The sequence below is a fragment of the Pongo pygmaeus genome, chromosome 6 (genome assembly GCF_028885625.2).
Source record: "Pongo pygmaeus isolate AG05252 chromosome 6, NHGRI_mPonPyg2-v2.0_pri, whole genome shotgun sequence".
Taxonomy (NCBI): Eukaryota; Metazoa; Chordata; class Mammalia; order Primates; family Hominidae; genus Pongo; species Pongo pygmaeus.
In genome coordinates, this window is record NC_072379.2 from 956,617 (window position 1) to 983,771 (window position 27,155).

Consider the following 27,155-nt stretch of genomic DNA (forward strand, 5'->3'; position numbering starts at 1 on the left):
TGAAACCCTTCTCTACTAAAAATACAAACATTAGCCGGGCGTGGTGGCGTGCACCTGCAATCCCAGCCACTCGGGAGGCTGAGGCAGGAGAATCGCTTGAGCCCCGGAGGCAGAGCTTGCAGTGAGCCGAGATCATGCCACTGCACTCCAGCCTGGGTGACAAAGCCAGACTCCGTCTCAAGAAAAGAGAATTCCTGGGCTCAAATGATCCTCATGTCTCAGCCTCCTGAGTGGCTGGGATTACAGGCGCCACCCCCACGCCCAGCCGAGGCACTGGGATCCCAGCTGTGATTTCTAACAAGCCCCAAGGCTGCCTGTTAGAAGCAAACGAGCTACTCGCAACCAGGGGTGGGGGGTCAGTGGTGCTGGAGAGCGGGGGGCTGGGGTCAGTGGTGGTGCAGAGCCGAGGACCAGGGTCAGTGGTGCTGGAGAGCTGGGGGCTGGGGTCAGTGGTCCTGGAGAGGGGGTGCCAGGGTCAGTGGTGTTGGAGAGTGGGGGCCCAGGGTCAGTGGTGCTGGAGACTGGGGAGACATGCACAGGAGGCCACCAGCCTCTACGACCCTCCCCATCTCCACAGCAGCCCCCAGACCCCCGTTCTCACCTTCATGCGGCCCCTCGGTCCCACTCACCAGCAGTCAGGCAGATCAGTGGCTTCGAGACCCAGAGTCCCACAAGTGGGGCTGGGGTGACCCTCCCACCGGGTCTTCAGGCCCCACGCTCCATCCGACCTGCAGCCCCCAGCCGGGGCCTTGTTCCTTCTCCACCTCCCTCGGGGTCTCCCTATGGTGCCCTTCCTGGTTGGCTCACACCCCTCTCCTTCCCCATAGGGGCGTCTCTAGGGCCCCACGAGGCATCTGTGGCCGGCGTCCCTGCCTGGCCGTGCCAAGTGCTCCGTGAAGCTTCATCAGACGCATGGGTGAGAGGTGGGCAGTGGCTGTGTCACCTCAGAGGCCGCCCAGGGGACAGGTAATGGAGCCCTACACGGCAGCGGGCCGGGGTGCACCGGGACTGCCGGGTAAATGCGACCCTGACTCTGGGCTGTGCCGCGCGCTCTGGGACGCTGCATTCTGTTTCCTTAGAGACAGGGTCTCTTTTACTCTGAGCGCAGTGCTCCAGGTGTGGAGATTTGAGAGGAGCACTCCGGGGCTCCCAGGGCACGGGAATCGGCGACGCGCCCTCACTCCCTGGTCCATCACACACACCTGGAGCTGCTCACAGAGAGGTCGGACCCGGCACGGGGTGGGTGGAGCAGCCCCACAGGAGGAGCCGCTGGAGAGGGCGCGGGGTCCCGATGCCGCCCCGGCCTCCGCAGCCTCGGGTCCAGCCAGGCCCCTCAGAGCAGCCCAGGGCTCCAGGGGCCACAGAGGCCGGGGCTGAGGCCACCCGGGGACTGCGCGGGGCCCCCCGCCCCCCACGCCGTACCTCCACTTGGGCCTCGTCCCAGGCGTCCAGGCGGACGGACTTCACCTTGCTGACCTGGGGGATGTTCCGGTGGATTCCCGAGCAGCTCAGGCAGATGAAGACTCCCAGAGTGTAGGAGGCCCAGTCGGGATCTGGAAGGGAAAGCCGGACGTTCACGGAGGCTCAGCCCAGGGACCCCGGAGGGAGGGTGGACGGAGCCTCGGGTCAGGGTCAGGAGCCCCCGGCCGTGCAGTGGGGGGCTTCAGAGGAGACCCCCGGGTACACCTGGCTCCGTGCGCCCCGCAGGCACCTAACCCCAGCTCCCCCCGCCCTCTGCCCGGTGCAGACAGAGCTCTCCCCAGACACCCCGCGGCATCTGAGGAAGCCGATCTGCACCTGCTCTGCGCCGCGCGTGCCGGGAACCTCCAGCAGAGGCCGGTCCCACAGGAGCCCATGCCCCGGGCTGGAGGGCACCCGGCACTCGTGAGGATGGGTCCACGTGCTTTCCTGGTGTCCGCTGCCCTGGGAGACGTCTGTGGGCCCGAATCCTCCTGGGTGACGGGGCCAAGATTGGAAAATTCAGATAGGATCTGAGGGCAGGGGATGCCTCACACCCAACGCGGTGCGCGCCCCCGAAGGACGGACCGTAGCCGTGGATGACGACGCACCCTGCGAGAGGTGACAGCGCCCGGCCGGCACTAACTTTGCAGGTGTGACAACGGCGCTGTGGCTTCACCCTGCAAGCAGCCTGTCTAGGGATTCCACGTCTCGATGTCTGGTTTGCCTTAAAAGGTCCAACAAAGCTGGGCACAGAGGCTCATGCCTGTAATCCCAGCGCTTTGGGAGGCTGAGGGAGCAGAATCTTTTTTTTTTTTTTTTTTTTTTGAGTCAGAGTCTGTTGCACAGGCTGGAGTATGATGGCACGATCTCGGCTCGCTGCAACCTCTGCCTCCCGGGTTCAAGCGATTCTCCTGCCTCAGCACCACCACGCCCGGCTAACTTTTGTATTTTTAGTGGAGATGGGGTTTCATCATGTTGGCCAGGCTGGCCTCGAACTCTTGACCTCAAGTAATCCACCCGCTCGGCCTCCCAAAGTGCTGGGATGACAGGTGTGAGCCACTGCGCAAGGTGTGGGTGCCACAGCGCAGTCCTGCTGCTGCTGCACGCGTGAAACGTCTCATTCTGAAACGGCAAAGTGAGTTGCAGGGGGCGTCCAGCCCCACCCTGGGGCGATGGCTAAGAGGGCTGCTGTGTGACTTTCGTGTTTTCTTCTGGCTCCGACCGACCCTTCACAGTAAGTCAAGGGAGTGGAATGGCTGAAAGGCGCCCTAGAGAGAACAGTCTCTCTGGGGGAGATGAGTCATCTCTGAAATGCTTTTATTTTTAAGTGGAGGCTCTCCTGGGTGAGGCTGGTGGAAATCGAGGCACTTCCCGACAAGCAGGTGCGGCTGTGGACCCAAGTCTGTTTGGGGAATCATGAGTGGAGAGGACCCCGCCCTTCAGGCCTGGCTGAGGATAGCCCCCCTCCCCACGCTGATTGGGGCCCACCCCTGGCTGGTGGGGGACTCCCATGCCAGGCGGTGGAGGCCCAGTGGGGCTGGGCCTGGGCTCCGAGTCACTGCCAGGAGGAGAGGCACCCAAGCGAGCCCCGGCCGGGGATGGTGCATGAGAACCAGCACGCCGGGCCTCGGATTTGGGGGTCACGCCGGGCCTCTGGGATTTGGGGGTCACGCCAGGCCTCGGATTTGGGGGTCATACCAGGCCTCAGATTTGGGGGTCACGCCTGGCCTCTGGGATTTGGGGGTTACACCAGGCCTCGGATTTGGGGGTCACGTCTGGCCTCTGGGATTTGGGGGCCACGCCAGGCCTCTGGGGTTTGGGGGTCATGCCCAGCCTCTGGGATTTGGGGGCCACGCCAGGCCTCTGGGGTTTGGGGGTCACGCCCGGCCTCTGGGATTTGGGGGTCACGCTGCGCATCTGGGATTTGGGGGTCACGCCGGGCCTCGGATTTGGGGGTCACGCTGTGCATCTGGGATTTGGGGGTCACGCCAGGCCTTGGATTTGGGGGTCAAGCTGCACATCTGGGATTTGGGGGTCACACTTGGCCTCTGGGGTTTGGGGGTTGTCTGTCACAGCTGTTAGGCTCCCTGATTAATGAAGTCTGTCTCCCCATTAACGTGGGCTTCTTGAGGACCCCAGACCCAGCATCCCCGGATCTGGCACAGAGCTCAGTCCAGAGCAGGTCTCCACGGGAGTTGTGAATGAAGGAGCCACCAACAGCCCTACTTCAGCAGAGGCCCGTCTTCAAGAGAGACCACAGGCTTTCTCCTCACCCCTCAGTCAGTCGGCAAACATTTGCCAAGTGACCCTGTCGTGGGTACCAGGAGTTTTCCCTGTGCTGAGTAGGGCGGCTTTTGGGAGAAAGAATGCAGTTACAGGATCAGCCGTTGTTTGGTTTTGCGGGGTTTTTTTTGTTTTGTTTTGTTTGAGACAGGGTCTTCCCCTGTTGCCCAAGGTGGAGTGCAGTGGTGCAATCACAGCTCACTGCAGCCTCCAACGCCTGGGCTCAAGCGATCTTCCTGCCTCAGCCTCCCAAGTAGCTGGGACCGCAGGCATGCACCAGCATACCCAGCTAATTTTTAAAATTTTTGGTAGAGATGAAGTCTCTCTATGTTGCCCAGGCTGGGCTTGAACTCCTGGGCTCAAGCGATCCTCCTGTCTTGGCCTCCCAAAGTGTTGGGATTACAGATGTGTGATGCCGTGTCTGGCCTGCAAAGTATTTAGTTACACACGACCCTGGAGTACAGGTGGGGAAGAACCACACTGAAGTCCCAGAAGAGAGAGACCTGACTCCTCCCCCCGGGCTCCGTCTTCTCCTGAAGCCTTCGTGAAAGATGCCGCAAATGCTCGGTACGTGGCTGTGCACGGGGCGCCCGGCAGGCACGCCAGTCTCCAGGCCTCGGCCTCCTCATCTGTGGGATGGGACAGCACGAGCCGCTTACAGGGGTAGCGGGCAACATGAGCCCAGCTGGGAACATCGCCGCTCGGGGTGCAGTGGGGGCCCCCCTTCTCACCGCATGGCAATGCTGTTGGTTCTGCTCTGACAGTGTGGACCACGGACCCAGGCTTCCTGTGTCATGGCCTTTATCTGCCCATCTAGAAGTCCTGAGGGAGGCTGAGCAACGGCCACCAACAGCTCCCGCCCAGCCCAGGGTCCAGAGTGCCTGTGCCCACCTCCATCCTCACTCGGGCGCTCCGGGACACGCTGTCCCTCTCCTGGCCTAAAGGAGGCCGGTTCACAGAACCCGCAGCGGGAGCTGAGCTGGAAGGAGGCCTGTTCACAGAGCCCGCAGCGGGAGCTGGACTCTATGGGCGTGGACCAGCTGCCTGTTGTTGTAAATAAGGTGTTACTGGAACTCAGCCATGCCCGTTTATGAATTATCTACAGCTGCTTTTGTGAGCGGTCGTTGACTAGCTGTGATGGAGACTTTACGGCCCTAAAATATTTACTGTCTTTTTTGTTGTTTTTTGAGACGGAGTTTCGCTCTTGTTGTCCAGGCTAGAGTGCAATGGTGTGATCTCAGCTCACTGCAACCTCCGCCTCCCAGGTTCAAGTGATTCTCCTGCTTCAGCCTCCGGAGTAGCTGGGATTACAGGTGTGCGCCACCATGCCCGGCTAATTTTGTATTTTTAGTAGAGATGCGGTTTCACCATGTTGGCCGGGCTGGTCTCGAACTCCCGACCTTAGGTGATCCGCCTGCCTCAGCCTCCCAAAGTGCTGGGATTACAGGTGCGAGCCACCACGCCCGGCCTACTATCTGTCTTTTTAAGAAAAAGTTTGCTGGCTGGGTGTGGTGGCTCACACCTGTAATCCCAGCACTTTGGGAGGCCAAGGCGGGTGGATCACCTGAGGTCAGGAGTGTGAGACCAGCCTGGCTAACATAGTGAAACCCCGTCTCTACTAAAAATACAAAAATTAGCCCGGCGTGGTGGCAGGTGCCTGTAATCCCAGCTACTTGGGAGGCTGAGGCAGGAGAATCACTTGAATCCGGGACATGGAGATTGCAGTGAGCCGAGATCCTGCCACTGCACTCCAGCCTGGGCAACAGAGTGAGACTTTGTCTCAAAAAAAAAAAAAAAAAAAAAGAAAGAAAAAATTTGCCAATGTCTGCTTAGAGGGAAAAATGGGTGTGGCACAGATGAGTGAGCCCAAGAAGGGCTTGTAAGTAGGACTGATAGCTTACAGCCATTACTAATATAGCCTATCTTTGACAAACCAGATATAAGTGAGGCTAAGGAGTGGTTACAACCTGTCCTGACCCCTTGCAACTGGCACAAGGTCCCTCTGGTGTAAAGTTAGAGGTTGTCTGATGCAAACCTGTCACATCCTCCTTGGTATTCGTGTGTGAGGATATACATACGTGCGTACATACCCACAAACAGTATGAACAGCCTGCTGGGGAGGGCTCAGGGAGTTAAATGTGAAGAAACAGAGACACCAGCCAGGTGTGGGTGCTCACACCTGTCATCCCAGCATTTTGGGAGATTGAGGCAGGAAGAACACTTGAGCCCAGGAGGTGGAGGTTGCAGTGAGCCGAGATGGCACCACTGCACTCCAGCCTGGGTGTCACAGACCCTGTCTCTCATACACACACACACACACACACACACACACACACACACACAATATGGAGACATGAAGACCTTTTACATAAGAATCAAAAGACGAGAGCCAGTTAAATCAAGTGTGTTGGAGACAGCAGCAACACAAGGTTGTCACTGGAAGGGCAGGAAGTTTGTACCATTTTAAAAAAGCTTTTGTGGAGTTTTACTAGGATGACTAAAATTTAAAAGATGGATACTACCAAGTGTTGATGAGGATACAGAGCAAGCGGAACTCTCATCCACTGCTGGCAGAAGTACAAATTAGTCCAACCCACTCTGAAAACAGCTTGGCAGTTTCTTACATAAAGATATATCTCCCATATGACACAGCCACTCTACTCCTAGGAATTTACCCAAGGGAAATAAAAACGTAGGTCCATAAAAAGATGTATATCCAACAATATATAAAAAGAGTAATACACCATGATCAACAGGGGTTTTTACCAGTAATGCAAGGTTGGTTTAACATGTGACCATCAATCAACGTCGTTCACCATATTTACAGATTAAAAAAGAAAAAACAATTGTTTCAATAGATGCAAAAAATGTGGGCAAAATGCAACATCCTGATAAAACTCTTAGAAAACTAAGAATAGAGGGGAATTTCCCCAATTTGACATAGAGGATTCAACAGATGCAAAAAAATGTTGGCAAAATGCAACATCCTGATAAAACTCAGAAAACTAAGAATAGAGGGGAATTTCCCCAATTTGACATAGAGGATTCAACAGATGCAAAAAATGTTGGCAAAATGCAACATCCTGATAAAACTCTCAGAAAACTAAGAATAGAGGGTAATTTCCCCAATTTGATATAGAGGATCTATGAAACATGTACAGTAAATGTCATTTTCAAGGGAGAATGACTGACTGCTTTCCCCCAAGATCAAGAACAGGACAAGAATGTCTGTTCTAACCACTCCTAGTCAACATTGAGCTAGAGATTCTAGTCAGTGCAATAAGGCAATATAAAGAAATAAAAAGCATCTAGATTGGAAAGGAAGAGCTAAAACTATCTTCATTAACAGACAACATGATTGTCTATGTAGAAAATACAAAAGATTCTATTAAAAACAACTGAGAACAAGTTTAGCAAGGTTGAAGGATACAAGACAAATATACAAAAATCAATTGTATTTCTATACAGTAGCAACAAGCATTCAGAAATTGAACATTTAAAAATACCATTTATAATAGCATAAAATGTATGAAAGAGGGATAAATGTGATGAGAAATAAAACATAGGACACTGAAAACTATAAAATATTGCTCAGAGAAAGAAGACCTACAGATTTGGAAAGAGATAACATTTTCGTGGGTTGGGAGACTCAACATTAATAACACATATATTCTCTCCAAATTATAGATTCAATGCCATCCCAATAAGAATTTCAACAGGATTTTAAAAATAGAAATGAACAAGCTGATTCTAAAATTCATATGTAAATGCAAAGGACCTAGAATAGCTAAAACAACTTAGAAAAAAGACAAGGAGGGGAAACTAACACTACTTGTTTTCAGAACTCATTAAAAAATTACAGTTATCAAGACAGTGTGGTGGTATTGGCACAAAAACAGATGAACAGATCAATGGAACAGAATCGGGAATCTAGAAATAAACCCACACATAGGTGGACAACTAATTATTGGCAAAGATATAAATCCAATTCTGGAGAGAGCGAACAATCTTTCCTACCAACAGTGCTGGAACAATCAGGTATCATCCACAACACAGTAAACAACCATCCCTCTCACCATATCCAAAAATTATCCCAAAATGTATCATGGTGCTAAAGGTAAAGCCTAAAGCCATACAATTTTAAAAGAAAACAGGAGAAAAGTCTCCGTAACTTTGGGTTAGGCAAAGATTTTTTTCAGATACAACACCAAAGGCAGAATCCACTGAGAGAGAGAGGAGAAGGAAGAGATAGAGGAGGAGGAAGAGAGAGGAGGAGGAAGAGAGAGGAGGAGGAAGGGAGAGAGGAGGAGGAAGAAAGGGGAGGAGGAAGAGAGAGGAGGAGGAAGGGAGAGAGGAGGAGGAAGAGAGGAGGAGGAGAAAGAGAGGAGGAGGAAGGGAGAGAGGAGGAGGAAGAGAGGAGGAGGAGGAAGAGAGGAGGAGGAGGAAGAGAGGAGGAGGAGGAAGGGAGAGAGGAGGAGGAAGAGAGAGGAGGAGGAAGAGAGAGAGGAGGAGGAAGAGAGGAGGAGGAGGAAGAGAGGAGGAGGAGGAAGAGAGGAGGAGGAGGAAGAGAGGAGGAGGAGGAAGAGAGGAGGAGGAGGAAGAGAGGAGGAGGAGGAAGAGAGGAGGAGGAGGAAGAGAGGAGGAGGAGGAAGGAGGAGGAGGAAGAGAGAGGAGGAGGAAGAGGAGGAGGAGGAAGAGAGAGAGGAGGAGGAAGAGAGAGGAGGAGGAAGGGAGAGAGTAGGAGGAAGAGAGAGGAGGAGGAAGAGAGGAGGAGGAAGAGAGAGGAGGAGGAAGAGAGAGGAGGAGGAAGAGAGAGGAGGAGGAAGAGAGGAGGAGGAGGAAGAGAGGAGGAGGAGGAAGAGAGAGGAGGAGGAAGAGAGAGAGGAGGAGGAAGGGAGAGAGGAGGAGGAAGAGAGAGGAGGAGGAAGAGAGAGGAGGAGGAAGGGAGAGAGGAGGAGGAAGAGAGGAGGAGGAAGAGAGAGGAGGAGGAAGGGAGGAGGAGGAGGAAGAGAGGAGGAGGAAGAGAGAGAGAAATTGACCTCATCAGAATTATTATTATTGAGACAGGGTCTTGCTCTGTTGCCCAGGCTTGAGTGCAGTGGGGCAATCGTGGCTCACTGCAGCCTCAACCTCCTGGATTCAAGTGATCCTCCCGCCTCAGCCTCCTGAGTAGCTGGGACTACAGCTGGGCACCACCATACCAGGCTACTTTAAAAAACTTTTTGTAGAAACAAGGTATTGCTATATTGCCCAGGCTGGTCTCTAACTCCTGGGCTCAAGCAATCCTTCCACCTCAGCCTCCCAAAGTGCTGGGATTACAGGCATGAGCCACTTCATCTAACCAAGTCCCTGTTTTGTTTATTTTTCTTTATTTTTTTAACTTTTTTTTTTTTGAGACAGAGTCTCACTCTGTCACCCAGGCTGGAGTGCAGTGGTGCCATCTTGGCTCACTGCAACCTTTGCCTCTCGGGTTCAAGCAATTCTCCTGTCTCAGCCTCCCAAGTAGCTGGGATTACAGGCGTGCGCCACCATGCCTGGCTAATTTTTGTATTTTTAATAGAGACGGGGTTCACCATGTTGGCCAGGCTGGTCTCAAACTCCTGACCTCAGGTGATCCGCCCACCTCGGCCTCCCAGAGTGCTGGGATTATAGGCGTGAGCCACCGAGCGCAGCCTATTTTTAACAATTTTTAATCTTTAATTTTTGTGAGTACATAGCGGGTGTATATATTTATGGGGTCCACGAGACATTTTGCTACAGGCATGCAATGTGAAATAATCACATCACGGCAAACACGGCACCCATCACCTCAAGCGTGTATCATTTCTTTGTGTTACAAACAATCCAATTACACTCTTTTAGTCATTTTTAAAAGTACAATAAATTATTGTTGACAATCGTCGCCCTGTTGTGATATCAAATACTAGATCTTATTCTATTCTTTGTACCCATTAACCATCCCCACTCTACCCACACTGAGACTCTGTTTTAAAGATTGATTCAGAACCTGGGAGGGAAGAGCCCGGGGGGCGGGACCCTGGGCAATGTCTTAAGGCCTCTGGTCTCTGGGAGAGTGACCCCCCCCAAGCCCTTCAAGGCACTGAAATAGAAGGTGGCCTCCTGGTTTGACTATGCTGAAGCTCTGCAGGGTGGGCTCGTGTGTGTGTGTGTGCGTGTGTGTGTGTGTGCGTGCGTGCGTGCAGGGAGACGGGGAGCTAGAGCCCCCCAGCTTCTAGCAAGGAAAAAGGCTTGCTGGTCCCCAAGGCAGAAGGGACGGGCTGACTCTTCTGACCCTTCTGTTTTCCAAGTGGCCGAGGTTGGGCTGGGCAGGCCTCCTTCTCAGGCTGCTGGGCATGGCCAGGCCTGCCTGCATCTGCAAATGCCCACAGCCCATCCGAGCGAAAAGGGGCGGGGCGCGCAATCTCAAAGACCCTCCAGGGTGGAAGAGGAGCTGGTCGGATGCCCCAGCAGCAGGGCCCCCACAGGCCCACGCAGGAGAGCCTCTCTCTAAGCCTGGGCTGCACTCCAGCTGCCCCCTCCACTCGGGGCACCGAACCATGGGGCCGGCCCTGCTTCTGCCCAGGACCACTTCTGGGTTCCCAGGACTGTGGAATTTCCTTCCAAAATGCCTGGAGTTGGCATCCACGGCCTGTGTTCCCCCCAGGACAGGCCACAAGGCCAGCAGGTGCACACTGGGCCCAAGGGTGGCTGCAGCATGGCTGATGTGGTGGTGGGGATAGAGGCCCCGAGTGCCAGGTGGGGAGGGGCAGGCCCAAGGCTCCAGCCCCCACAAACATCCAGGCTGCCAGCACCGTCTCCAGGAGCTGCCTCCTCCTCGGAGACTCTGCCCACAGCCGCCAGCCTCTTTCCCTCCCTCCTCCCAGCCCCGCTCTGCCCTACCTGTTCCCAGGACGCCTGAGGTGACTCAGCCGCTCACCATTTCCGGAGCTGGTCTGGGGCACCTGGGCAGGTGAGCCACATTCTTGGGCTGAGCCAGGTGGGGCAGGCCTGTCCCCCAAGCCAAGGCCCAGGTTGGGGCATGGGCGGGGAGGAGGGCAGTAGCCAAGCCTGTCCATGGGGCCCTGGTTCCAGAGACCTTTGCCCTCCCAAGGCTGACGCACAGCAGAGATCCCGGTGCGATCGAGGCTGGGTCGGACGCTGGCTCTGGCCAGGCACGCAAGGGGCAGCCGAGGTGGGAGGGCGCCCTTGGGGGAGGGGCTCCGGTGCCCACCACCCTTCACAGCTACGTGAGGTGGGGCATGCATGGCCGCCCCCAGGCACACAGCGCCCCGCCCCATGCCGAGACCCAGGCCCCAGGCACACAGTGCCCTGCTCCACGCCGAGACCCAGGCCCCTCTCCAACTCCACCTCTGTGTTTTCCACATATTGTCTCCCAGTTACCTGGGGCCCCTGCAAGGATCTGGGCTTCCGCCGGCCGGTGGATCCCCGCCAGCGAGGCAGTGACCTCTGGAGCTCCTGGGTGGGCTGGCAGCCCACACCTCCTCTCTGCCCAGGCCCCAGGCCCCCGCCCCCTCACACTCACGGACGGCCCTGGTCCTATTCCACTGTGAGGATGGGGCCCTTTGGCCCTCGGAACAGGCCCTCCCAGGACCCAGATCTGCTGGCCCCCACCCGGTTCAGGGGCACATGCCCCTTTCCTGGATCCCTCCCAGCAGCACCCGGACACAGTCCACTTTCAGAATCCCCCAAGGACCCCCCCAGGCTCTGCCCTGCCCCCTGCCCTGCCACCCTCTCTCCCTCCTGTTGCTCCAGCCCCATGGCGGGAACCCCACAGTGAAGGCCATCCCCAGTCCTCCCTGAACCCACCCTGTCCCGGAGCCCACTCTCTGGGGCCCCCACCCCGCGCCCCTCCAGGCTCTTCAGGGCCCTCGCACAGGGCCGACTCCTCTGCGGCCCATCTGGTCTCTTGGCTGTCAAACCCTATTTTTGGAACTCGATAGAGGTGGTGGTTGAACAGCGAATGTTCTAAATGCCACTGAATTTTCACTTTGAAATGATTAACTTGAGGCTGGGTGGGGTGGCTCACGCCTGCAATCTCAGCACCTTGAGAGGCCGAGGCGAATGGCTGGAGCCCAGGAGTTCGAGGCCAGCCTGGGCAACCTAGTGAGACACCGAGACTCCATCCTTAAGAAAAAATTTTCTATAAAAGGTTAATTTTTCATATGAATTGCACCTCGATTTGGGGTTTGGTTTTTTTCGTTTTTTGTTTTTTTGAGAGAGGGTCTCCGTCACTCAGGCTGGAGTGTAGTGATGCGATCATAGTTCACTGCAGCCTCGGCCTCCTGGGCTCAGGTAACCCTCCTACCTCAGCTTCCTGAGTAGCTGGGACCACAGGTGTGCACCACCACATCTGGCTGATTTTTTGGTTTTTTTTTTTTTTTTTTTTTAGAAATGGGGGTCTCACCATGTTGGCCAGGCTGGCCTCGAACTCCTGGGCTCAAGCGATCCTCCCACCTCAGCCTCCCAAAGTGCTGGGATCACAGGTGTGAGCCACCGCGCCTGACCTTGATTTTTTAAAAAAGGAGAGAGAGAGACATTCACACACTGGCGACCCGTCTCTACCTCCGGCCTCTTTCCTCCAGAGTTGCCCGTGCGGCTGCCATGCCCTCGGCGGCCACCGTGGCTTCTCACAGAGCCTCACATCGCAGGCCCCTCCCATCTCCCTGGACACTGCTCCCACGTCCTCATCTCGGTGAGTGAGGTGCTGGCTAAAGGCCTGGGTGTCCTCATTTCTACTCTGCTCACCACACCCCAACATCCCGTCGACCAGCAAATATTTCAAGACGATCCAGGCTTTGACCCTCCCCACACTCACGCCCCGCCCTAGGCCTAGCCACCGCCACCCGGCCTCGGTCACTGCAGCAGCGTCCCACGCACCTCCCGCTGCCGCGCTGGACCTACCTGCCCTGGACCCTGTGATTCATCGAGGGCTGGGACACTCCTCGGCTCACACAATTCCCACAGTTCCCATCCCACCCAGAGTCACAGCGCAGCCCTCACGGCGTCCCCCGGCCCTGCGTGGCCCCACAGCCAACTCTGACCCCATCTCCCCACCCTGCTCTGGGCACACTGGCCTCGTCGCTTCCCCTTTGACGTGTGAGGTGCACGGTTGCCCCCACCCCCGACACCACCAGCCCCTTTACCCCACTCCCTCTTCCGGAGGGGCCGTCTCTCTCCTCCACTGAGGACCCAGCGCTGCCAGGGACCTGCTCCTCACCCCACACCTTGTCCACCCCACGGCCTGCCCTGAACCCACTCTATTCCATCTGGGCCTTTCCCGCTCACAACCCCCGAGCCCCAGCCTCCATCCTGAATCTGCAGGACCTGACCCAGCCATGTCCGTCCCTCCCTCCTCACCCCATGTCTGCCCTGCCCCCTTGCCCGGCTGGGATCCGAGGTCCATCAGTGCAATGCCCTCTGCCCCTTGCCCCGCCCTCCGTCATTCAGTACGGAGCCCACCTCTGCACCCACCGAGGCCTGAGCCTCTGAACGGAACATGCCCTGCAGAAGCGCTCCATGGTGGCCCGAGTTTCGGCTTCCATCCCCGCCGGCCCGTGGCCTGGCCTCGTCCTCCATGAGGAAAACAGTCACTTCTAAGGCCTTCCCCTGCACGCCAGGCCGAGCTCCCACTGCAGGTCTCTGCCCCGGTCTTAGCAGAACTCCTCCAAATGCATCTCCAGGTGCCGCGACCCACTCTGGGCTCTCACCCCCCGGCCAAGCGGTCACCACCTGGACAGTGACTTGGGGTCAGTTTGCTCCTCGCTGACCCACCTCCCAGCCCGCAGGTGCCCAGTACTCCTTCCTGAAAACGCATTTATGTGGCATCCAAGATTCTACGTCCTTTTTTTTTTTTCTTGAGACAGAATCTCGCTCTGTCACCCAGGCTGGAGTGCAGTGGCATGATCTCGGCTCTCTGCAACCTCTGCCTACCAGGTTCAAGCGATTCTCCTGCCTCAACCTCCCGAGTAGCTGGGATTACAGCCGCGTGCCACCACACCCAGCTAATTTTCGTATTTTTAGTAGAGATGGGGTTTCACCATGTTGGCCAGGATGGTCTTGATCTCCTGACCTCATGATCCTCCCGCCTCGGCCTCCCAAAGTGCTGGGATTACAGGCGTGAGCCACCATGCCCGGCCCTCACTCACAATTCTTACTCCACCCTCGGCCCTCCCTGTCCCCGAGTGCCGTCACCATCTGTCTCTCTTTGTCTCCCCTCCAAGGAACAGCAGATGCTGAGAGCGAAGGGCTGGTCTGTTCCGGTCTCCCTGAGCCCCAGTGACTGCACAGGGCAAGGCACTCAGTACACGTGTATGGAGTGGGGGAAGGCACCTTGCCCGCCGGAGTCCAGGGGAGGGCATCACTGGAGTTCAGCCCTCGTGGGCCTCTGTCTCCCCCGGGCACACGAGCACATACCTCCTGGCCACACGGCCACATGCTGCCTCAGCCACCTTGGACCCCACCAAGTCCCTTCCTGTTTCCTCATTCTTTCATTTGCAAAATGGGGCCATGCAGCCACCTGACGGGCGACGGGAGAAACAGTCGGGGGATGCGGCTGCCTGCCAGGTACTGCCACAGAGCAAGGCTTGGCAAATGCCTCTGAGTCTAAAACGGCAGTGGCCTAGGGGCACAGGGCCTGGGGGCAGGGGCAGCGCCACACCTACCCCGAGATGTGTCCAGAGCTGAGGTCTAGCTCACAGCACCTGTGCGTCGGGGGAAGCTGGCTGCGGTCACAGCCGGCGCAGCGGCCCAAGGAGTCCACAAAGCGATAAGCTTGGCCCACACAGCTCCGGTGCATCTGGAGAGGGGCCCGGTCTAGGCTGAAGTGGGGGAGCCTGGCCATGACCTTGGTACCAGGTGCAGGGCAGAGGGAAAGGCCTCCAGCTCCTCCCAGCCCTGAGTGCCAGCTCATCGCCCGCACTAGCCCTCCACACCCGGCCGCAGGGCAGGCAGGCAGGAAGCGGGCACGTGTGACCTGCTGGCCTGTGGCTTGAGTGCAAAACCAGGTAGGGGAAACCTGTCTAGCAGTTCCTCAACCAGGTAAGCACAGAACCGCCATGGGACCCAGCAACTCCAGTCCTGGGTACGGACCCAAACAACCTGAAGCAGGGTCTCAAACAGACATCTGCGCCCTCGTGCTCACACAGCACGATTCACAATGGCCCAGAGGTGGGAGCAGCCCAGTGTCCGCCTGCAGACAAACGGGCACAGGCAATGTGGTCCATCCACACAGGGTATGATCCTGTCTTCACACACAGGGAAATCCCAGCACTCGCCACAGCTTCTGTGAACCTGGAGACGTTAGACTGAGTGAAACTGGCCAGTCACAAAAGAATGAATACCAGCCGGACATGGTGGCTCACGCCTGTAATCCCAGCACTCTGGGAGGCCGAGGCGGGAGGATCACAAGGTCAGGAGATCAAGACCGTCCTGGCTAACATGGTGAAACCTCATTTCTACTAAAAATACAAAAAACTTAGCCGGGCGTGGCAGTGTGCGCCTGTAGTCCCAGCTACTCGGGAGACTGAGGCATGAGAATGGTGTGAGCCCGGGAGGCAGAGCTTGCAGTGAGCTGAGAAGGTGCCCCTGCACTCCAGCCTGGGCGACAGAGCGAGACTCTGCCTCAAAAAAAAAAAAAAAAAAAAAAGAATACTGCACGGTTTCACTCCTACAAGGTCCCTGGAGTCATAAGATTCATAGAGACAGAAAGCAGAGGCCAGGCGCAGTGGCTCACGCCTGTAATCCCAGCCGTTTGGGAGGCGAAGCTGGGAGGATCACCTGAGGTCAGGAGTTCAAGACCAGCCTGGCCAACATGGTGAAACCCTGTCTCTACCAAAAATACAAAAATTAGCCGGGCGTGGTGGTGGGTGCCTGTAATCGCAGCTACTCAGGGGACTGAGGCAGGAGAATCGCTTGAACCCGGGAGGCAGAGGTTGCAGTGAGCTGAGATCGCGTCACTGCATTCCAGTCTTGGGAACAGAGCAAGACTCTGTCTCAAAAGAAAAGAAAAGAAAGTAGAAGAGTGGGTGCCCTGGACTGGGGAGAGGAAATCTGGAGCCCTTGTTGAATGGGGACAGAGCTTCAGTTTGGGAAGATGAGGAGGTTCTGGAGATGACGGTGGTGACGGTGGCACAGTGAGGTGAATGTGCTCAAGGCCCCGGAACTGTGCGCTCAAAATGATGAGAAGGGAAATTATTATTTTAAAAAAATCCAGCCAGGCGCGGTGGCTCATGCCTGTAATCCCAGCACTTTGGGAGGCCGAGGCGGGCAGATCATGAGGTCAGGAGACGGAGACCATCCTGGCTAACATGGTGAAACCCCATCTCTACTAAAAATACAAAAATTAGCCGGGCGTGGTGGCGGGCACCTATAGTCCCAGCTACTCGGGAGGCTGAGGCAGGAGAATGGCGTGAACCTGGGAGGCAGAGCCTGCAGTGAGCCGAGATCGCGCCACTGCACTCCAGCCTGGGCCACAGAGCGAGACTCCAACTCAAAAAAAAAAAAAAAAAAAATCCAACCTAGTTGGGCCGCTGCCCTGGGGAGTGAAGGGAGTCTGCCCAGCCCCCGCCCACATTCAGCAGCCTTCTTCCCACCCTCACCCAGGCCAAATTCCTGAAACTCCTCCCCACCAAGGGAATTGCTACCAGCAATTTCCGAAATGTCACCTCTGCCCTGAAGCCTTCCTGGGTTGAATGAGGAGGCTGAGCTGTGAGTCTGCCCCATCAGCCTTGCAAACATGGGCTTCAGTTCCGCGGAGCCTCGAGGACTGGCCTCCAGGGTCACTCACCTCTGCCTACCAGGGCCACCCGGGAGCCTGGACCTGGCTGGGGCCTCAGGTGTGGAATGAAGGGGCAACACCTGAACCACCAGGGCCTCCACAAGATGATCCCAGCCATCTTCCTGCTTCTTAGGAACAGACTTCCTCTCAGAGCCAGGCCTCCAGAACCAGGGGCCCAGGGTGCCCCTGGGATTGCCAGGTCCATCTGATGCTCCAGGTGCCTCAGACACCCAGGTGACAGGAAGTACCAGTCACCATCTGCTCTCCAACCCAGTTAAAGAGCCCAGACACGGGCCGGGCGTGGTGGCTCATGCCTATAATTCCAGCACTTTAGGAGGCCGAGGCAGGAGGACCGCTTGAGGCCAGGAGTTTGAGACCAGCTGGCCAACATGGCAAAACCCTGTCTCTACCAAAAAAATACAAAAATTAGGCTGGGCGCAGCGGCTCACACCTGGAATCCCAATACTTTGGGAGTCCGAGGCAGGTGGATCACTTGAGGTCAGGAGTTCAAGACCAATCTGGCCAATATGATGAAACCCCATCTCTACTAAAAACACAAAAATTAGCCAGGGGTGGTGGTGCATGCCTGAAATCCCAGCTACTTGGGAGACTGAGGCAGGAGAATCTAGAGAATCTAGGAGAATCCAACCCAGCTGGGCTGCTGCCCTGGGGAGTGAAGGGAGTCTGCCCAGCCCCCGCCCACACTCGGCAGCCTTCTTTCCACCCTCACCCATGCCGGCCAAATTCCTGAAACCGGGAGTTGGAGGTTGCAGTGAGTAAAGATCGCACCACTGCAGCTTGGGTGACATCGAGAGACTGTCTTAAAAAAAAAAATTAGCCGGGCATGGTGGCATGGACCTGTAGTCCCAGCTACTCAGGAGGCTGAGGTGGGAGGACTGCTTGGGCCCTGGAGGCAAAGGCTGCAGTGAGTTGAGATTGTGCCACTGCACTCCAGTCTGGGTGACAGAGCGAGACCTTACCATAAAATAAAAAAGAACAAAAGAGCTCAGACACCCCAGTCCTTCCGGGGCATCAGACAGGCTGAGACTCAAAGAGGACAATATGTGTGTTTTTCTTTTTTTTCAGACAGGGTCTCACTCTGGCCTACGCTGGAGTGTGATCACGACTCATTGCAGCTTCCAACTCCCGGCCTCAAGTGATCCTCTGGCCTCGGCCTCCCAAAGCGCTGGGATGACAGGCGTGAGCCACCGCGCCCGGTCCCCGTCGTCCTCTGTTGCGATTAGGCAGGCAGCTCCAAGGATGTACAGAGGCACCTCCTCCCTCCCCCAAACCCCCCCAGGATGGAGACCCCCACCCAGGTCTTGCAGGACAGTGGGTCCAGGCACTCCCCAGCTCGCCCACCTGCCAGGCCTGTGATGAGAGGCTCTCTGGGTGGCCGCTGGGTGAGGCCCCCTGTTCAAGGTCAGGGGAACCCACTATTGGGACAGGTCACGGGGAGAGTTTGGAAGGAGCTTCTGTGGAGGCTGCAGAGACCCCAAGACGGCTTCCCTCACATGGCCAGTGGGTGGGACCTGCTCAAGTCCACCCCAGCAGCCCCAGGCCTGGCGTTCAGAAGTGGTCTGGGACTGTCTGATGTCCTGCTGTCCAGGTCTGCGCCAGCCATGAGCCAGTGCACAGGACAGTGTTCTGAGGACAGCAGAACGTGCCGGCCACCCCAGCCCCCATCAACACTGGAGTGGCTCCTTGTCACCCAGCTGGGCCACAGCAGGAACAGGAGGCCCCAGAGCAGCCGGCATCAGCAAAGAAGCATAGAGCCCTCGAGGATGTGCCATGGGGTCATGGGGGGCCGGGCAGCCCCCTACTTCCTGACACCTCCTGTTCCACCCTGTGGCCACAGCCCTGGGGAGCGGGGACAAGCACAGCGGCCGGGTGTGGCTCATGTCCCCTAAGACAGCTCCAGTTTGCAAGGCATCAGTCTCCCTGGCTGTGAAATGAGAGCGACCCCTCACAGCATCCCCCCTCCATGGCGCTACCTGACAGAGGAGACAAGTCACTGAGGTCATGGACCGATTCTGAAAAGGCAAAGGTGCGGCCCTCTGCCCGGCAGCGTGGGGCATGGGGAGCGCCGAGAACAGCTCTGGGGTGGGCCAGGCGGGAAGCTTAGCAGGTGGGCCGGGCACACCTGCACCCACTGGGAGGGGAGGGCCACTGAAGGACCCAGCAGGCCAAGGAAGTCCCCTCTTCCTCCTGCCAGGCTGGGAGGCCCAGAGGGTGGCTGGAGAGGGGCCCTGAGTCCGGAGAAGCTGCTCCCAGGCTGTGTGGCCAGGGAGCAGAGGTTCAGAGGCAAGCCCAGCTCCCCTCCCGGTGGGCCACAGCAACCCCAGGCCAGGCCCTTTCCCACTAGCTCTCCTGGGGAGCATTCCTGAACAGGAGGAAATAAAGGCCTTGGGGGAGAGGGTCTGGGGAGAGAGAGTCTGGGGTGAGCCAGCCCAGGGCGCCACCCCCACCGCACCATTGCACTGGCCCTGTGGCCGCCCTGCTCAGGAGACCATGGAAAGGCTGTGGGTCCTGCCCGTCTTTCCAGAAAAGCCTGTCACTATCTCCCCTCTGGGACATCCCAGCTCCTGATGTGGCCTTTCCAGCCAAGCTGCGGCTGGACAGCAGCCACCACGACCTGGGGCTGGCAGAGACCCCTCCATCCCAGAGGGAATCAGGTCCTATTTCCGGGGTGTCCAGAGGCTGCATATTGAACCAGGGCCTTGGAGGCAAATGAAAGGTCTTCTCCCGCTCCCTCCCTGGGGACCTCAGTCACCGCTGGTGAGTTTAGGTTTGTTCCGAGGGGCTCAGGCTATTGGCCCCCAGATTCCTGGTGTGCCTGGGGTGGCGGGACGGCTCCGGCGGGGCCCTCTCTCCACAGCGCAGCCGGCCTGGGGCTGACAGCTCCGGAGCAGGGCAGGGCTGGTCTGGGCACTGGGCCCCGTTCACAGCCAATGGCAGGACCAGTGGCCTGGAAGGGAGGGACTCCGCGCCTGTGGACTCCAGTGCCTTGAAACCCCACAGACCTGGGAACCGAGTCAGGGATGCCCGGCCGGGAGAACGCACGGGCGGGCGGCAGGTGGACGAGGACCTGCGTCCGGCCTCACCTCTCCCAGGCCTCACCTGTCCCGGCGCCCGCCCCGGCGCAGCCAGGTGCAGGGAGCCGGGGGGAGGGGCGCCGCTCACACCCAGGGACCCCCGGTGCGGGAAGGGAGTGAGCATGACGTCACCGCGAGGTGGCCCCGGAGCCGGCGGACCCCACAGCCCAGCAGAGACCTCCGGCCGGCGGCCCGTTCCCTCCCTGCAGCCAGCCCCGATTTCCTCTTTCTGTGCGGAGCCCGAGCTTTCGCAACGCGGCGGGCGGTCCGCGGTGACCGTCAGACACGCAGCCCGGCGGGGGAGGGGAGGCGGCGGCAGGGGGGTTTCCGGGGGTCCTGGGGGGCCCCCCGCTCCGCCCGGCCCGGGAAGACGTCCGGGTCCCCGCAGGTGCAGCCGGGCCTGGGCCCCATCCGAGCGCCGACCCGGCCCGGTGTTCGGCGCCGCCACCCCCGCGGCGTCCGCGGTCCCCCGCCCGGTCCCTGGGGCCCAGCCAGGACCCACCCGGCACCCCGCGCCCACCCCGGACCCACCCGGCCCCGCGCCCACCCGGCCCACACCTACCCGGGGCGCCGCAGTCCGCGCAGCGCGCGTTCCCCGGCCGCTGCAGCAGCTCCAGGACCGCCCTGCGCCGCTCCTTGGCCATGGCCGCGATGCGCCCGCGATGCCGATGCCGGGGCCGGGGCCGGGAGCGTCAGCCCGGCTCGCTAGGGCCCCGCGCAGGCCGCCCGCCGCCGCCGCCCCTGCGCCATCCCGGGCGGCCTCAGCCCGCGCGCCGGTTCCGCATTCCCGCCGCCCTCCGGGCTCCGCCGCCGCCGCTCGTGTCTCCGCCGCGGTCGCTGAGCGAGTGCCGGCGCGGGGCCCGGGGCGCACGCTGCGCTCTGGCCGGCAAGGCCCGCGGGCGGCCCCCAGCGGTGCAGGCGAGCGTGTGGCCTCCTCCCTCGGCCGCTTCGGCGCCCCCAGCCCGCGCGCCCTGGGGACCCGCCGGGAAGTCGCCCCCCATCCGCGCCCGCCCCCCATCCGCGCGCCCCCCATCCGCGCGCAGCGTCCCACCTGCCTGGGCACGAGGCCGCCCCAAAACCTGGCCGGCCTGGGTGGGACCCTCGTGCCGCCGCGCACGCTGGGACGGAGCCTGCACACCTACTGTGGGGGGCGCAGAGGGCACCTGCCGAGCCCCCCAAGACCATGGGCATGGGGGTGCTCGTGGAAGGCAGGTGTGTGTGTCCTGCGCTAGGGACCAGGGCGCTCACACCATCCCTGCCTGGGAGGGACGGCCAGCAGGTGACAAACGCCAGCGTCCCAGGGCACTGAGACCACACAGGGCCCAGACGGAGCCTCCCCCTGAGACCCACCCAGCCGCCCACCACCCACAGATGGGACCCTCTGGGCACCCCTCCCACTCAGGCAGGCTGAGGGGCCCCGCAGGGACTTCACATGGGGGCTGACAGGTAACAAAAAACCTGGTTTTGATGTCACCTCTTCCCAGACTTGCGTGCCCTTCCTCTGCACACCCCAGCGTCTTTTCAAATTCTTTCCATTTTCTTCTTACAAGGTTAACGCAGTACACCCGGCTGAAAACAAACTGGAACATACCAGACTGGAAAAGGAAAGCCTCTCCCCACTGCCTTCCAGGCAACCACTGTTAACAAATTCCTCAGCACCTTCCAGAATGAACGTCTGAGGCCTGTAGCCTTTCATTTATTTATTCATTTATCATTTATCGAGACAGGGTTTTGGCTAACGGCTGTAATCCCAGCACTTTGGGAGGCCCGGGCCGGTGGATCCCTTGAGCTCAGGAGTTCGAGACCAGCCTGGGCGGTGACGGTGGGGGCCTGGAGTCCCAGTTACTCAGGAGGCAGAGGCAGGAGGATCACTTGAGCCCGGGAAGCCGCGGCTGCCTGAGTTATGATGGTGTCACCGCACTCCGGCCTGGAGAACAGAGGGGAGACTCTGTCTCTAAAATTTTTTTTTGTAGAGACGGGGATCTTCCTATGTTGCCCAGGCTAGTCTTGAAGTCCTGGGCTCAAGCGATCCTCTTGCCCCGGCCTCCCAAAGTCCTGGGATTACTGGTATGAGCGCTGCGCCCGGACTCTTTCTTTTTGAGTGGTTGCATCCTACTCAAAAGTTCTGCCGGGTATGGTGGCTCATGCCTGTAATCCCAACACTTTAGGAGGCTGAGGTAGGTGGATCACCTGAGTTCAGGAGTTCAAGGCCAGCCTGACCAACATGGTGAAACCTCGTCTCTACTAAATACAAAGAAATTAGTGGGGCGTGGTGGCGCATGCCTGTAACCAGCTACATGGGAGGCTGAGGCAGGAGAATCGCATGCACCTGGCAGGCAGAGGTTGCAGCGAGCCGAGATTGCGCCACTGCACTCCAGCCTGGGCAACAAGAGTGAAAGAAACTCCGTCACAAAAAACAAAAAACAAAAACTCAAAAAAAGTTCAACTGGACCATGACTTGTTCACCCAGTCACTGGCATAGGGGCATTTAGAGCGTTTTGAATGCATCAGAATCACGGTCTACACAACCTCATCTTTACAAGAGTTTTGTGTGGATTTGCACTCAAAGTGGCATCGCTGGGGCAATGGTATGGGATGTGGAACAGCCTCCACTGAGGCTGCACTGACCAGAGTGCCACCAAAGGCACCTGTCCCCCTGCTCCAGCCGACATGGAATTACGGAGCTGCTTAAGCTCTGTCCACCTGAAGCAGAACGCGGCAGCCCATTTTGGTCTGTGTCTCTGGGATCATGTGCCCTGTGGCATCACGTGCTCTTTCCCTGTAACCATTCACACGGGTCTTTCTCCTCCCTCAGACGGGAGGCTTTGGGGTGGGGACAGGTGGCATTTTCATCTCTGGGTCCCTGTGCCAGGCTCAGAATCCACCACACAGCACGAGCTTGGAGAATGTCGCCTAATAAAGACAGACGAACGTTAATAGCAGCAGCTCTGCACTAGGTATTAGGAGAAATAGCCTGACTTGTATTTTCTATTTTCTTTTCTTTTCTTTTTTTTTTTTTGAGACAGGGTCTTGGTCTATCGCCCAGGCTGGAGTGCAGTGGTACGATCTCAGCTCACTGCAACCTCTGCTTCCTGGGGTCAGGTGATTCTCCTGCCTCAGCCTCCTGAGTAGCTGGGACCACAAATGGGTGCCACCATGCCCAGCTATATTTTTATTTTTTGGTAGGGACAGGGGTTTCACCATGTTGCCCAGGCTGGTCTCGAACCCCTGACTTCACGTGATCTGCCTGCCTTAGCTTCTGAAAGTGCTGGGATTACAGGCCTGAGCCACCACGCCTGGCTTGATGTGTATTTTCTTTTCCTTTTTTTTTTTTTTTTTTTGAGACGGAGTCTTGCTCTGTCACCCAGGCTGGAGTGCAGTGGTGCGATCTTGGCTCACTGCAAGCTCTGCCTCCCGGGTTCACGCCATTCTCCTGCCTCAGCCTCCCCAGCAGCTGGGACTACAGGCGCCGCCGCCACGCCCGGCTGATTTTTTTGTATTTTTAGTAGAGACGGGGTTTCACCGTGTTAGCCAGGATGGTCTCGATCTCCTGACCTCGTGATCCATCTGTCTCGGCCTCCCAAAGTGCTGGGATTACGGGTGTGAGCCACCACACCCGGCCGACATGTATTTTCTTATTAAAGCCCCATTTTCAGTTGGGAAGACTGAGGCACGGGGAGGTTCAATCCCTTGCTGGAGGCTGCACACCTCAGGACTGGAATATACATAAAACAATAGAACAAAGCAACACACCCTAACAGAGCCGTTACCCAAGGTCCCCAAAGATGGGGAGGCTATCATACGAGGCATAGAAAAGGCAGCAGGGAGGCCTCAGGGGAGCAGGTGCCCAGCAGGCCAGAGCTTCTGGCACAAGCCAAGGCCATCGGTTGCCTGCTGTTCCGAGGCCTCCTCTGTGGGGCAGCTCCAGCAGGCGGGTGTCTTGCCTTCTCTGTCCTTCCATCCCGCTAAGGGAACTGTGGCATTGCTTGCTCGGGGGGCAGGAGGGCGTGAGGATGAGACAGAGGTGGGTGAGCCGCGCAGATCTAAGAGATGTCGGGGCTGAAGGGGATTCTTCCAAAGAGGAGGCTGCCCGGTGAGATCCGCAAGTACCTGCCTGGACCCCCGAGAGCGTAGCCGTCCTGAGATCCTGCTGCCCCGACTGGCTGTGGTCAGGGCTGGGCTGGGCGGGGCAGTAGGGGAGCCCAGGACTCAGGAAGAATCCGGAAGGTAACAGCATAGCTCAGGGCGGGCCAGCCCCAGACCAGTGCTGGTCAAAGGCTGTTCCGGCCAGCAGCGGCTGGCGAGGGGGCCTGGACAGGCGGCGTGCCTGCTCCTGCTCACAACCAGTGGCCTACAAGCTCTGCGGAGCCTCCTGCCCCTTGTCACTGACCTGCACGGCTGCACCAGGGACCCTGACACTCATTCCTCAAGCGTCTCCCTAATCCAGAGCCAGAGGCACCTGCCTCCTGTAACCACTCTGCTGCGCAGCAGGCCCTGGGCAGGGGGCTCCCGAGAGCAGGGCGAGCTCCTCCAGCGTCCCCTGAGCATGGGGCCTGCACGCGGTAGGCCCACAGGCGACCCCTCCCAGGCCTGCAGCTGCGGGGTGAGCCTCTCAGCACAGGCAGAGGGGGGCTCTCCCCAGGGAAGGGGCAAATGGACTGAGGCCGGGCTGGGCCCTGCTGTGTGACCATCTTACCCAACATTCAGCTGAGCCGTTGCTCAACCAGGAGCTGCCTCAGCGGAGGGGAGGTTGGGGAGGTTCACTTCCCTCTCCACCCCGCACAGGGGCCGGGGCTAATTCAGTCAAATTATCTGCGCTTGGACAGCGTCTGGCACGATGGCCGTGAGCTCAGTAGGCCGCCCTGCAGGCCAAGGAGGGGTCTTCAACATCCAGGCTCAGCGCAGGGGTGGGCTGCTCCTGGCTCTGCCTGCCTCAGCTGTGGGGATGGGGGTCGTGATATTGGGCCCCCGTGTGGCCGGCCCCCTCCAGGGCAGCCCACTGGCTGCAGCCTCCACCCTGTCCTGTGCGTCGTGCTTTTGGCCCTGGGAAGACCCTCCTGGGCCTTCTGCCTGCTGTGGGGGCCCTGCCACCCCTCGGGCACCTGGAGTAGGAGCTCAGCAGCATATGGATCCTAAGGAGCTCTGCTCAGGAGGGGCTTAAAGGAGACACGGGGATTCCCCAGAAATAGCCACTGCACCCCAAAATGCAGGGGACGGGGAACCCACCCAGGACCAGAGGTGGTCTCGGCACGATTTTCTGGGAGTGGGGCTAGACCCGGAAACCTCTTTGGAAGCAGGGAGTCCTCAGGGGCCTCCCCAAGATGTCATGCCAGGGACGGTGGGTGCACAGGTTGGCTTACTGGGTTTTGGGGCATTTGAACATATCTTTTGCTTAGTTTTCCAAACAGAGATGGGGTCTGGCATGGAGAAGGGGGTCGTGGAGAGCCGTCCCCATAACCGAGGGGCTGGTGGCAGGTATGGAGCTGGGCACTGCGCCCGGGCAGGGGTCCTGCCATCCCCCATCTTTTCCTCCCCCGCTGGGCAGCTGGCGTTGGCCTGACCACTCCAGTCACGGCCCAGGTGTCCCCAGGTGCCATCTCTTGAGGCCTAGGACCAGCAGGGTCCTCTGGGGCCAGAATCACGCAGTTGGCATGGGGAGGAGGCCCAGACTCGACGCGGGACCCCGGGAGGTGCTCTCCTCCCCCAGCCCTGGCCCCTTTCAGCAGTGACCATCTGGCAGTAGAGTTTCAGTTCACACCCAAATTGGTGCAGCCTCAAGAAACAGTTACTTATAAAGAACTCATATAACTCAATAATAAAAAGGCAAGTGAACCAATTAAAAAAAGGGCAAAGAATCTGAACACATGCTTCCCCAAGGAAGACACACAGCCGCCGACAGGCACCGGAAATATTCAGCACCATTAGTCGTCAGGGAAACGCCAATCACACCAGGATGCAGTGAAGACCTGGCGGGGGGCTGGTGGAGGGAGGCTAGGATTTACAAACAGACAGTGCCGGTGAGGATGGGGGAACCTGGACCCTCCCACAGTGTTGGTGGGTGTAAGACGGTGCAGCCGCCCTGGAAAACGGGCTGGCATGGAGCTACCGTGGGACCCTGGAAATCTACTCCCCGGTATGCGCCCGAGGACGGCAGAAAACACGTCCACACGCACTCGGACACGAGTGTTCTCAGCAGCATCTTTCCTTTTCTTTCCCTTTTTTTTTTTTTTGAGATAGAGTCTCGCTCTGTCACGCAGGCTGCAGTGCAGTGGCACAATCTCAGCTCACTGCAACCTCCGCTCCCGCGTTCCAGCGATTCTCCTGCCTCAGCCTCCTGAGTAGCTGGGATTACAGGTGTGAGCCACCATGCCCAGCTGATTTGTGTATTTTTAAGAGAGACAAGGGTTTCACCATATTGATCAGGCTGGTCTCGAATTCCTGACCTCGTGATCCGCCCGCCTCGCCCTCCCCAAATGCTGGGATTACAGGCATGAGCGCCGGCCTTATTATTTATTTTTTCAAGATAGGGTCTTGCTCTGTCACCCAGGCTGGAGTACAGTGGTGCAATCATAGCTCACTGAAGCCTCAACCTCTTGGGCTCAAGCCAATTCTCCCTCCTCAGCCTCCCGAGTAGCTGGGAATACAGGTGTGTGCCACCACGCCCAGCTAAGTTTTGTGGGGTTTTTTGTAGAGACAGGGTCTTGCTACGCTGCCCAGGCAGATCTTGAGATCCTGGCTTCAGGTGATCCACCTGCCTCAACCTCTCAAAGTGCTGGGATTACAGGCGTGAGCCGTCATGCCCAGCCAGTGTTACTCAGAACAGTCCCAAATGCAGACAGCCCAAATGTCCACCAGCTGATGGGTGGATAAGCCAAGTGTGGTCTGTGCCCACCACAGAGCGCCACTCAGCCATGAACACGCCACGACACAGGTGAAGCTTGAACACGCTGTGCTAAGTGACAGGAGCCAGGCACAGAGGGTCAGATGGCGGGTGCGGTCACATGCAGAACGTGCCGTTCATGTGAGCCCTGTGCATGCAAGTCCTCGTTCTGAAGGCTGTTTCTCTCGTGCTTAAATAAGAATCCAGCAGCTCTTCCTGCTTGGCTGCCTGGGCTGAGCCCATGAGGCCGACTCTGCCCCAGAGTGTAGGGTCCAGCCCTCCGGGGCTTAGCAGGTGTTCTCCCCATGTGCAGAGACGAGAGATTGTAATAAATAAAGACACAAGGCAAAGAGATGAAGAGAAAACAGCTGGGCCCGGGGGACCACTACCATCAAGATGCGGAGATCCGTAGTGGCCCCGAACGGCTGGGCGCGCTGATATTTACTGCATACAAGACAAGGGTGCAGGGTAAGGAGGGCGAATCTTCTAAGTGATTGACAAGGTGAAGCAAGTCACGTGATCACAGGACAGGAGGCCCTTCCCTTTTAGGTAGCTGAAGCAGAGAGAGAAGGCAGCAAATGTCAGTGTTTTCTTCTCTGCACTTATATTCGCGGTGCCTTCCCAGACACTGGCGTTACCG

At 58.1% G+C, this 27,155-nt stretch overlaps 1 protein-coding gene across 4 annotated transcripts in view; it reads right to left on the reverse strand.

Moving 5' to 3' along the window:
• The window catches only part of ADAP1 (ArfGAP with dual PH domains 1), a 56,845-nt gene extending 36,316 nt beyond the window's left edge, over nucleotides 1-20,529 (reverse strand). Inside the window, exons 1-2 of one of the 4 annotated variants that reach the window (XM_054497008.2) lie at nucleotides 20,198-20,529; nucleotides 1,423-1,553 (exon numbers count right to left, since the gene is read on the reverse strand). In XM_054497008.2, the coding sequence (XP_054352983.1) occupies nucleotides 1,423-1,553; nucleotides 20,198-20,279 (213 nt within the window). In that variant the 5' untranslated portion in view covers nucleotides 20,280-20,529. Of the gene's footprint in view, nucleotides 1-1,422; nucleotides 1,554-12,169; nucleotides 12,193-19,660; nucleotides 19,679-20,197 lie in introns of those variants that run through there. The other 3 variants (XM_054497007.2, XM_054497011.2, XM_054497010.2) reach the window with 3 other exon arrangements.
• Between the last annotated feature and the right edge of the window lie 6,626 nt (nucleotides 20,530-27,155).